Source organism: Hippocampus bargibanti, linkage group LG11 (genome assembly GCF_051943395.1).
Source record: "Hippocampus bargibanti isolate YZ-2025 linkage group LG11, ASM5194339v1, whole genome shotgun sequence".
In the NCBI taxonomy this organism is placed as follows: domain Eukaryota; kingdom Metazoa; phylum Chordata; class Actinopteri; order Syngnathiformes; family Syngnathidae; genus Hippocampus; species Hippocampus bargibanti.
In genome coordinates this window covers 21,406,046-21,418,947 of record NC_142744.1, presented here as the reverse complement: position 1 = coordinate 21,418,947, position 12,902 = coordinate 21,406,046, and the positions used below count along the sequence as shown (strand labels likewise).

General features: G+C 41.8%; 1 protein-coding gene across 1 annotated transcript in view; it reads left to right on the top strand.

The window, feature by feature from the left end:
* abhd3 (abhydrolase domain containing 3, phospholipase) overlaps positions 1-12,902 on the top strand; it is a 45,784-nt gene that overhangs the window by 18,526 nt on the left and 14,356 nt on the right. Inside the window, exons 4-5 of the mRNA XM_089009166.1 lie at positions 361-543; positions 5,568-5,613. Of these exons, the coding sequence (XP_088865292.1) occupies positions 361-543; positions 5,568-5,613 (229 nt within the window). The remainder of the gene's footprint in view (positions 1-360; positions 544-5,567; positions 5,614-12,902) is intronic.

Below are 12,902 nucleotides of genomic sequence, written 5' to 3'. Positions count from 1 at the left end.
GTAATTTACATTTACGCAAGGTTATTTAAGCAAGGTAGCCTTTGTCGTAGGTACATCCTTAATTAAAAAAGCAAAGTTTATATTTTGCGACAATGCTTTTGCGATTACTCGTCTTATTGTGTTTCAAATTGTGAAAAATGGGGCAGGCAGCTTTTCCGAGTGGTCTGCCTTGTTGTCCGCTAAGTTTTTGTCATGACTTTCAGACACTGTTTTTACTATAATTTGGACAAATACGGCGTCCCGGATTAAAAAGCCTAACGGACCGTATGTGGCACGCGGGCCGTAGTTTGCCCATGTCTGGTATAGGCCAACAACCACGAAGTTGTGCAATGCTGACTATTGTACCTCCTTTTGCCGCAGTGAGCTTATTAAGGCGGCAGATGGAGGACAGATCTCCTTGGACTGGTTCGACAACAATGACAGCCTTGCACATCCCGACCCCGCCTCCAGACCCACCGTCCTCCTCCTCCCGGGGCTTACCGGCACCAGTCGCGAGTCATACATCCTGCACATGGTCGAGCAGAGCCAGGATCTGGGCTATAGGTGGGTGGTCTTGGCCTAATTTCCAACAGGGAAGTGCACTAAATGGAAAAAAGATAATAATAATAAAAATAATCATAAACATTTAAATGGAAAAAAGATAATAATAATAAAAATAATCATAAACATTTAATTTATATGTGTCCCAAATTCAAAACCTCCCATCCCTGAGGCACAGCTCCAACATCACGTCCAGTGGTTCATGATTCTCTCTCTCTCTCTTCTCTCTCTCTCTCTCTCTCTCTCTCTCTCTCTCTCTCTCTCTCTCTCTCTCTCTCTCTCTCTCTCTCTCCCTATCCCTCTATCTCTCTATCTCTGTCTCTCTTTCTCTATCTATCTATCTATCTATCTATCTATCTATCTATCTATCTATCTATCTATCTATCTATCTATCTATCTATCTATCTATCTATCTATCTATCTATCTATCTATCTATCTATCTATCTATCTATCGCTCTCTCTTTCTCGCTCTCTCTTTATCTCTCTCTCTTTCTCTCTCTCTCTTTCTCTCTCTTTCTCTCTCTCTTTCTCTCTCTCTTTCTCTCTCGCTCCTTCTATATCTATCTATCTATCTATCTATCTATCTATCTATCTATCTATCTATCTATCTATCTATCTATCTATCTATCTATCTATCGCTCTCTCTTTCTCGCTCTCTCTTTATCTCTCTCTCTCTTTCTCTCTCTCTCTTTCTCTCTCTTTCTCTCTCGCTCCTTCTCTATCTATCTATCTATCTATCTATCTATCTATCTATCTATCTATCTATCTATCTATCTATCTATCTATCTATCTATCTATCTATCTATCTATCTATCCATCTAGCTATCTATCTATCTATGTCTAGCTGTCTATCTGTCTATCTAACTTTCTATCTGTCTATCCAATCTATCTGTCTATCTTGTCTATCTAGTCTATCTGTCTATCTAGTCTATCTGTCTGACTCTCTCGCTCTCTCTCTCTCTCTGTCTCTCTCTCTCTATCGCTCTCTCTTTATCTCTATCTCTTTATCTCTATCTCTCTCTCAATCTCTAAATCTATCTCCATATCTCTCTCTTTCTCTATCTCTCTCTTTCTCTATCTCTAAATCTATCTCTCTATCTCTACCTCTACCTTCTCTATCTCTCTAGCTCTCTCTATCTCTACCTCTACCTCTAAATCTCTCTCTATCTCTCTATCTCTATCTCTATTTATCTCTATCTCTATCTCTATTTCTCTCTATCTCTATTTCTCTCTCTCTCCCTCTCTCTCTCTCTCTCTCTCTCTCTCTCTCTCTCTCTCTCTCTCTCTCTCTCTCTCTCTCTCTCTCTCTACCTACCTCTCTACCTACCTCTCTATGTCTCTACCTCTATCTCTACCTCTACCCTCTCTCTACATCTCTCTATCTCTACCTCTACCTCTCTATGCCTAGATCTCTATCTCTAGATCTCTCTCTCTATCTCTCTCTACCTCTCTCTATCTCTACCTCTACCTCTCTACGCCTAGATCTCTATCTCTAGATCTCTCTCTCTATCTCTCTCTCTATCTGTCTTTCTCTCTCTATCTATCTTTACATCTCTCTCTATATCGCTCTCACTACTGACAATGGCACACTACAGACGATGTGTGTCATCTACGATGTCCCAAATTCACAACCTCCCATCCCGAGGCACAGCTCCCACACCACTCTCAACATCAAGGCTAATCTCATGTGAGGACCATCCATTGGCACAAATGGACAGAATAACATCACCAGTGTTTCATGATTTCTATAAGCGCCTTTCAAAACTCTCAAGGACACTTTACAGTCACAGGAAAAGAAAAGAAAATATGCGCAGAATCAGAATCAGAATACCTTTATTCGTCCCGCAATGGGGAAATTTGCAGTCCACAGCAGCAATTGAAGCGGGTTGGGGTGGGAGTGAAAGGATAGAAAACAAGATATTCTAAGCATAACAAAATAAAAATGTCAACTGTATACTGTGCAAATGTAGATGTGCAAAAACCGTTCTATAAACAAGACTGTACATAGTGTAGAATCAAGAAATGCATTTAGATATATTGCAACAACCCATATTTACAAGTGTCCAGTTTTTTTGTTTTTTTTTTCACATGTGATCATTGGGAATTGTGAAGCCTGACAGCAGTCGGTAGGAACGAGCGGCGGTACCTCTCCTTCTTGCAGCGCGGGTGTAATAGTCTCTGGCTAAAGGAGCTACCCAGTGCTGTCAGGGTGGGCAGGAGGGGGTGGGAGGGGCTGTCCATCATAGCTTTTAGTTTAGCTAGCGTCCGTCTGTTGCCCACCTCCTCCAGAGAGTACAGCGAGCAGCCCACGACAGAACTGGCCCGCTTGACAAGGCGCTCCAGTCTTTTTCTGTCCCGGGTGGTGATGCTGCCTGACCAGCAGACAATGCCATAGTGGATGGCTGATGCCCCCACAGAGTCATAGAAAGTCTTTAGGAGTGACCCCTGAACTCCAAAAGTAGAAGATAGCGCGCCATGTTCTGTCCAGAGTACACCCAAATGAATTTTTTAGTAGCCTCCATCACGGCTATGTTATCACATCAGAAGCATAACAGATTTTGCCATGTCATGGAGTGTCGATGAGAAGGTTTCTTCAGCCGTCATCTGTACTTTTTTGAAAGTGTCGGACGTTTCGCCTCCCATTCACGAGGCTTCGTCAGCGAACTAAAGTCTTACTGGTAGTATTGGCCCTATATATATATATATATACATATATATATCCCTAATGTCCAGGCATGGCGGCGCAGCTATGATAGGTCCCAACTCTCAGGTTGGGGGGAGCAGAGGACCATTCCCTGCGGCCCCGCCGATTGTTCCTACATTTCTGACTGGCCTGTTTGCCCCACTCCCTCCGGTATCAACTCATCAGCATTACTAATGTTGCCTAATCAGGCTATTGTATGAACAATCCAAATTGAACCTCACCCCACCAGACCGGTTTAATGAAGGATTTAGTTGTTTTATGAGAATTGCTTCTTTTACTGGCCTTTCAACCCATCTATGTTCTTTCGCTAAGATTTTAACCTCATTTTCGTCAAATGAGTGGTTGCTAGCTTTTAGGTGCAAATGTACTGCTGATTGAGGCCCACTCGTATTATCCCTGCGATGTTGATAAAGTCTTTTTTGGAGAATTTGTTGAGTCTCCCCAATGTACTGCTCTTTACAATTTTCATTCTTACAATGTTTTGAATAAACAACATTACTTTGTTTTTCATTTGGCAGCCTATCTTTTGGATGCACTAATTTTTGCCTTTACATGTTTATTGGTTTGAAATAAGTAGGAGTTTTGTGTTGCCAAAGGACTCTTTGTAGTTTTTCAGAAACTCCTGCAATGTAAGGTACTGCTACTCCTCTCCTTTTTGTATCTTGAGAATTTTTGGTTTCATTCCATATTCTTTCTTTCTGACATTTGTTGAATGGCCACTGAGGGTACCCACAGTCATGGAGTACCCACAGTCATGGAGTGACACAAAAAAGAGCCAGTCATTGAAAAGACCATTGTATTTTGCAGGTTCTCTGTATGAAACAGCCTTGGGTTGCTGTTAAGAGCTGATTTTGATACTTTTGGGAACCTTGTGTGTGTGTGTGTGTGTGTGTGCGTGTGTGTGTGTTTGCGTTTGCGTGTGTGTGCGTGCGTGCTTGCGTGTTGTAAGCACGGTCTAAATTAAACCTTAAAGGACAACTGAAACCTCCACACAAGTTGTGTCCATAATTTGTAAAATCACTTCAAATGACTTCTACTGAGCGTATTTTACAAAGATTCCACAGCAGATAGCTATATTTTATGTTTTAAGACTCGTGCTGAATATTCAGGAAGTCTTGTTTTCGAGTTGGTGACGATTCCTGACGTGACGTCAGCAACGCCCCTAACCGAGAAAGCGACACACAATGCATTTTGGGTACTTTGTTTGGTCTGAAAACATCATGTTGATCCGTGTTGATGGCGAAATTAGAAGGAAAACACATAATAACGCGATGGTGAATCGTTGTGTGTTGCACCACGACTACTATTTCATACTAGTTGAGACAAATTCCCAGCAGACAAATCAGCCCATTTCCAACGGAGCATGGGCACCATCTTGTGCATTTTCTGAGAGCTACTTTGGATTCCAGATGCCTCAAAATGATACGGAAGGACTTCTTTAATCGATTGCAAACATTTATGCTTTCCTCTTCAGAGCTATTTGAATCATAGTCATAACTGGATGAGTAACAAGAAAGCATCTTCTTCGAATCTGAAGCCATTGTTTTGATTCTAGATGTCCTGGTGTGACGTCACGAACAAGGGGGCGGGACCTTCTGAAACTCGCCATTTCCGAGGTCATTTTGAAGTAGTTTTGGGACACTTTTAAGAATCAGAATCATCTTTATTGTATGTATTGTATGTCTTTATTGTATGTATGTAGAACACACAAGGAATTTGTTTCCGGTCGAACACGCTGCACTAGTATCATCAGCAAAAAATTGCAGTAAGTCATTTTATTATTAATTAAGTCATTTTTATTGGTGTTTTGCACCAATAAAAATATCAGCCTGCGTGTTTTGGGTATTTTAGATGCTATAAAATGTTTTTCTGATGTCAGTTAGGAAACAAAAAAATGGTGTCGGTTGTCCTTTAAATTTGTCTGTAAAATGACCAACATTAAGACTAACCCACTTATGTGCAGAATTGCAGATGCCATGAACATAAAGACCTAAATGTTTTAAAGGGCATTTTGACAAAAACATTTGTTTTCTTTTTCTACCCAACTGTTTTGATAAAAGTTGTCTTCTCTGACAGAACAAAGAAAAATAAAATTACAAGAACATAAATCAAAATGACTTGCTATACATTTACACTGAAAAAAGGAACGTGTGATGGTGGATGTATACACATACATGCCAAATTTCTGTGTGTGTGAATGGTTCTCAGTGCGCATGTGCTTTATGATTAACTGGGAGTGAACTTGTCACTCATGAGTTGAATATGAAGGTACATTATATGATACATTAACATTTGTTCTTGTTTCCGTTTTTTGGATTTCAGATCCGTGGTTTTCAACAACAGAGGTGTGTCAGGGGAAACACTGCTGGTAAGAATCCAAAACTGGGTCCCAGTTTACATGCAACACTCAAAAGCAAATAGATTCAAGCAAACCTTTTCTGTTTTATAAAGAAGTCAGACAAATCTCCAAATTCATCACTTCTCCATAATTGCGTTAATACATCTCCAGAGCCTTAAGCTCACTGAGTTTTTTTGAGGATTATCCCCACACACGCACTTTTATGGCTGCTCAGTACATTATAGCACAAGCATTTAATTATGAATAATGTACTGATACTATGGTGTTCACACTGTGTCGCACCGGGGTTGCCCTCTGCTCAGGTGGTGGTTTAAAGATTTACACAGGAGTTAAAGCTCGTTTGTGGGTCAGTAGCGATATAACACAGGATGTGTTGATGCAACCGGGGTAAGCTCACGCGCTATGTTACAGGGCCTTACTCGCTACGTGTGGAAACAGTTGATTGCATACGTCGATGAAAAGGTTTCTTCCGCATCATTTGTACTTCTTTGAAGGTGTCGGACGTTTCTCTTCTCATCCGACAAGCTTCGTCAGCGAACAAAAATTTCGCTGGTAGCTCTGGCCCTATATATATCCCTAATGTCCAGAGGTGGCAGTGCCAGACCTCTGCTTTGATAGGTCCCTGCGATGTTGATAAATTCTTTTTTTGAGCATTTTGACTTAAACAACAATAGGGATAATGCTAGTGGGCCTCAATCTGCACTATATATGCACCTAAAAGCTAGCAACCACTCATTTGACGACAGTGAGGTTAAAACCTTAGCGAAAGTAAATAGATGGTTTGAAAGGGGAGCAAAAGAAGCTATTTTTATTTCACAGCAAAACCCTTCACTAAATCGCCATGGTGGTGTGAGGTGCGATTTGGATCGTGCTTACAAGAGAATTCTAAGATATTTATCACATAGGCTTAGTCATGGTGATGAGATGATACCAGGGCGAATGGGGCAATCAGGGCCAGTCATAGACCATAATCAGTCAGGACAACAGAAATAATCAGTGTACCCTCAGGGAATAGTCCTCTGCTCCCCCCAACACTAGAGAAAGGACCTATCATAGCAGAGGTCTGGCACCGCCACCTCTAGACATTAGGGATATAAAATAAAAATAAAAATCCTCGTCTCACCCCCCCATGGGTGGTGTCTGTCCCCCATTTTTTTAGCTCGGGTTCTCTCCCAGAGAGGTTCTGCGCAGTATCCGTGCTGTTCCCAGCACTGCGCTTCTGGACCGAGATATCCGATATTGTTCCCGGGATCTGTTGCAACCACTTGTCAAGTTTGGGGGTCACTGCCCCGAGTGCTCCGACCACCACAGGCACGACTGTCACCTTTACCTTCCAGGCTCTCTCGAGCTCCTCTCTGAGCCCTTGGTGTTTCTCGATTTTCTCATGTTCCTTCTTTCTGATGTTTCTATCACTCGCGACCGCTAGATCCACGACAACGGCTTTCCTTTGCCCTTTATCTATGACCACGATATCTGGTTGGTTGTCCATTACCATCTTGTCAGTCTGTATCTGGAAGTCCCACAGAATCTTTGCTCGGTCATTCTCTACTACCTTGGGAGGTGTTTCCCATTTTGACCTCGGGGTTTCCAGTCCATACTCCGCACAGATGTTTCGGTAGATGATGCCAGCCACCCGGTTATGGCGCTCCATGTAGGCTTTCCCTGCCAGCATCTTACACCCTGCAGTTATGTGGAATGTTTCAGGTGCCTCTATCCTTTCTCTCTCGCTCATCCTGTTACGGCAGTGGTGTCAAACATACGCCCCGCGCGCCGGAACCGGCCCCCAAGGAGGTTTAATCAGGCCCGCAGGATTTTAAAAGTGGGGAAAATGCAAAAACGATACGGAATTCATATTTTTAATGAAGTGCAATTCTTTTTTTTTTTTACTTTTTTTTTTTTTAAACTTTTTTTTTAACATTTTTTAAACTTTTTTTTAATAAACTTTTTTTTAAACATTTTTTTTAATCGAGGTCTTTTTTTCAACCACGATTTCAACACCCTCATTAGCCAAAATGTCATTATACAGGCGGAGAAAAGTAAATAAGGAGTGTAGAACTTTCAATGAAAAATGGACCACGTCATATTTTTTTACAGAGATCCATCCATGGGAAACCTTTTTGCTTGGTGTATTTTCAACAAGTTTCTGCATTTTGGTTATTTATAGCATGTATGGTATACTTTGGATGGTCCGGCCCACTTGACATCTACCGAGGCCATATGTGGCCCACGGTGTGAAATGAGTTTGACACCCCTGTGTTACGGTGTCTGATAGACCGCATAGTTGATTTGTCTTCAAAAGTGTGAACGATGGTTTTTCGATATGTCACAAATAAGGCAGGGAAAATGAAATATGCTGCACCGGGGTTAACACCCTTCTCTTTAGTAAGCAGCTTTATACGTGTGAACAGTCCACAAAATGTACACTAGTGTAAGATATATCATAACAAAATACATTGGTGAAGCACTGATGCAAATACAATACAATACATATTGATTGATATAGCCAGTGTCTGAAAGTCATGACAAAAAGTTACCGGATACCAGGGCACACAACTCTGAAAAGTTGCATGCCCGGCCATAAAGTTGCCTGCCCCATTTTCCACAACTTCAAACACAATAAGATGACTAATCGCAAAAAAGTATTATGGATGTACCTACCACAAATGCTCCCTTACGTAATTTATTGTAAATATCCCTTGCTGATGATTTTGCTCCAATTGTCATTTGTCCATACACTGTTCGTCATGTTGGGCAATGCAATGTTTGCGTTGCGTCGTCTGCTACGTGAATTCTTCTTTCCACAATGCTTTCAATGTGCGTTCAATTTCTAAGCGGCTTTCAAAACTCTCAAGGACACTTTACAGTCACGGGATAATGTATGTTTACGTTTTGTAGCCTCATAAATTTTGTTAGCTTCTTTTGAATCTTTCTTCTGGGGCTGAGGTTATGTGCATCTACTTTGGAAAATGATATGCGAATGCACGACCTTATAACGCTCCGGAAAGTCCGGAAGCACAAAGCAGGCATCTGATTGGCTGCCGTGCCGAGAATGCAAATTGACAAACGAACCGAAATTCCAAAATTTCCAAACGAACAAAGATTTCCAAATTGGAATAATTTATTCAGATTTTGAAATCTTCGTCAAACGTTTGGTTTATTGAATATAGCACAAACGTTTGATTTGAAAAAAATAATAATTCTATTTTTTTTTTCTTTTTTTTTCTTGAAGAAGTTGTCAGCCACCCGGACGGAGACGTTTTGTAAGTTGTACGCCCAACATAAAAGTTGCACGGCCCAGGCGTCCAGATAGACGTTATTTCAGACACTGATATACGCTTTAACCGCAGCTGAAGCGGTAAAAAAGCGCTTGTGTGTCTTACAGGTGGGTGAGTAGCCAATAGTCTAGTGACTATTAGTGGTTGAAAATTAACCTTTCTACTCTGCAAAGGTCACTCATTTTCAGCCATATTCTCTCTTCTCCTCCACCTTCTCTCCATTCAAAGTTGCATTACCATTTGTGGTAGCAAGATTACAGTTTTGATCACAAAGGTCGGATGAGTGTCAACACAGAGTGATACACAAGAAAGCTTTGTTCAAATATAAGCTTCTATTTTTATTTTATTTTTAATAAACTGAAAATAATGATTTGATATATTATATCAAGTTCGGCAGTGCTGTCAGGTCTCATGGCTGTATCCGGATTCGAGGCTAGAATTTTTTCAGTAAATGTTCTTAATCTTTGTCTCTCAAGAGACAGTGTCGCTGCTACTGGCAAGAATTATGTCAGACTTAATCACATATTTATTTATTCATGTATTTTAAGAATCAGGGACAGAGCTTCAAGGGGTCCACCCCTTAGTGTAACGTTTTGTCACCCTGGCCACCCAATTTACAAATATCTGACTAGGCCCCTGTTGAGCAGCCACCCACAAAGAAATGGGAGCCGGCCAATCTTTGGTGATCCCGACACCTTAATTCTCTCCTCCTGTATATTTAGCCAACATAAGGGGCTGATGTGGGATATTGCAGCGTCTTGGCTACATGAGCACCTTCCAGACAGTATTGCGTGTAAAGTCCCTTTTAGTTTAGTCCCTTTTATCATGTGCACCTTGGCACTGTACATCGGCAACAGTTGGGGGGGGGGGTCTTTGTCCCTCATTTCAATTGGTAATTGTGCTCCATTCTGCAGCCATGATTAAGCATTCATGTGCTCCTGTGTTCGTTTTCTGTAAGAGAGTGAGCGCCATTGTGCATTGTTTAAACGAGCCCGGCTTTTAGAATGACACACTGTGTACCACAAGGTCCAATTTCAAGGCCTTGTGTTCCAATTAAATAGAGAAACAATTAACCAGAGTCTCTTTGCAACACATAATTTGGGAAGTATGTCTACCTTGACAGTTTGCGAGAAAAGTCCCAAGGACCCATACCTGAAATGTGGTTCTAAGTTGCTATTACGGGCAAATTCCAGGTCTCATACTTTCACAAATTTACCAAAATGAGCCCCAGGACCAGCTTTTCTTGTCAAATGCAAATCGCAAAGCCTTTTCACCAGTGCCATCTCCTGTGGGTGGAGCATAAGGTCAAGTTTGAATCCCTCTTTCAATCTGATCTCCCGTTTTCACATCAGAACCAAACCCAGAGGAGTCAGCATAGCTCAGCTTCCCATGGCTGTCAAGATTTGCAAGGTGGATGTTTGTGGCAAGCAGGCAAGAGGGCGGAGCAGGGTGTAGTTGACAGAATGTATGAACTAAAGTCAGCAGGAACAAAATCTCAAACAAGAAAGTAGCAAATAAAACCATGAGTAAAATATGACAAGATGAAACAAATACAATGACCCGACACCGAATGGTCATGCCAGCGGTCCTTTTAACTGCCACTGATTGAAACGACCAACACCTGTGCAGCTGCAGGCCAGACTGACTGCGCCACCAGAACCCCTCCCTCAAGGGACTTATTCCAGAAATCCCAACAGTCTCCCAAAAGGCCCACCTCGCCAGTGAAAGAGAACAAGACGGCAACCCTTGCCTCTCCAGGAAATAAAAAGCTACTGCGTCCTTCGTTTCGCCGGGGAACAGAAAGGTGACAGCCTGATGGGAACGGGACTCGGCCTGACGTAAACGTGGACGTGGCACGGCTCGTCGTGGACGTGAATGTGACTCAATTCACACAATCACGTGATGAAGCATGGCTCGACGTGGATGTGGCACTGCCAGGCACAGGGTGGAAAAGAGACCAGTCCATTGTACCTGCGGGATCCGGTGGTAGGTCAGGTCATTCTGTCATGGTTTGTGAAGTGGTGGATGGTTGTGGATCCCAAAAAAAGCAGGCAGGAGGGGCGGAGCAGGGTCTATTTTACAGAATGTATAAAATAAAGTCAGTACGTGAGTAAAATATGACCAGATGAAACAAATCTGACACAGGGTGAAACAATTACAATGACCCGACACCAAATGGTCGTTGCAGGAGTCCTTTTAACTGCCACTGATTGAAACGACCAACACCTGTGCAGCCACAGGCGGGGCCGACCGCGCCATCTGTTGGTCGCTAACAGGTGGCGCTGTCATGTTGTTTACAGTCATGTCGACAACAACAATTATGAATTGGAGGACTGTATTTTCTGCACTATAAGGTGCACCTAACTCCTAACAGCCTTATTTTTTTTTCAAGAGCTGACCATGTGCCTTATAATCCAGTGTGTCTTATATATGGGAAAAGTTTGAAATTCTTCTCAGCATTGTATAAGAACTATTTTTATTAAATATTATTATTATTATTATTATTATTATTATTATTATTGTTATTATTATTATTATTATTATTATTATTATTATTATTATTATTATTATTATCGCTGTCAAAGGACCATATGTAGCATTGTGGCTGCGTTGCCATATCTGCTCAACATTCAGCTTCTTCTTTTCATTTCGGCTTTTCCCTTCAGGGGTCGCCACAGCGAATCAATGCCCAACATCTAACCCGGTTTTGTACATCCTCTTCTCTCACACCATCTACCTTCATGTCCTCTTTGACAACATCCACATAACTTCTCTTCGTTCTTCCTCTCGGTCTCCTGCCTGGCAGTTCAAGACTCAGCATCCTTCTCCCGATAGAGTCACTCTCTCTGGACATGTCCAAACCATCTCAGTCTGGCCTCTCTGACTTTCTCTCCAAAGCCTCTAATATGAGTTGTCCCTCTAATGTACTCATTCCTGATCCTATTCAACCTGGTCGCTCCCAAAGAAAACGTCAACATTTTCAGCTGCTACCTCCAGCTTCGCTTCCTGTCTTTTATTCAGGGGCACTGTCTCCAGTCCACACATCATGGCTGGTCTCACCACAATTTTATACACTTTTCCTTTCATCCTAGCTGAAACCCTTCTATCACACATCACAGCTGACATTTTCCTCCAGCCGTTGCAGCCTGCCTGGAAACGCTTCTTCACCTCTTTTCCACACTCTTCATTGCTCTGGACAGTTGACCCCAAGTACTTAAATCCTCCACCTTTTTTATCTCTTCTCCCTGTAGCATCACTCTTGCACTTGGATCCTTCTCATTCACATACATATATTTCATCTTGCTGCGACTGAGCTTCATTCATCTCCTTTCCAGGGCATACCTCCACATCATGGCTGGTCTCACCACAGTTTTTAACAACAAATTTACCAAAATGCATCTTTAGTTTCTTCGCCACTTGTTCCCTGTTCTCGCTACAGATCACAATGTCATCTGCAAACATCATGGTCCAAGGAGATTCTTGTCTAACATTGTCTGTCAGCCTGTCCATCCCCATAGAGAATAAGAAGGGGCTCAGAGCTGATCCCTTTTGGAGTCCCACCTCCTTGAATTCCTCCGTCTCACCGTAAGCACACCTCACAACTGTCTTACAGTCATGATATATGTCTTGCACTGCTTAGACATACTTTTCTGTCACTCCAGACTTCCTCATGCAATACCACAGCTCTTCTCTGGGCACCCTGTCATACGCTCTCTCCAGATCTACAAAGACACAATGCAGTTCCTTCTGACCTTCTCTGTACTTCTCTATCAGCATTCTTAAAGCAAACACTGCATTTGTCAAACTCTTTTTTTGGAATGAAGTCATACTGCTGCTCACAAATGTTCTCTTCTGCTCTTATAATAATAATAATGATACATTTTATTTCAAGCGCCTTTCAAAACACCCAAGGACACTTTACAATAAAACAATAAAACAAAGCACATAACAATAAAACCATAAGTAAAATGATACATAATAAAATAGCAGATAGAACTAGACATTGAAAGCAATTTTAAACAA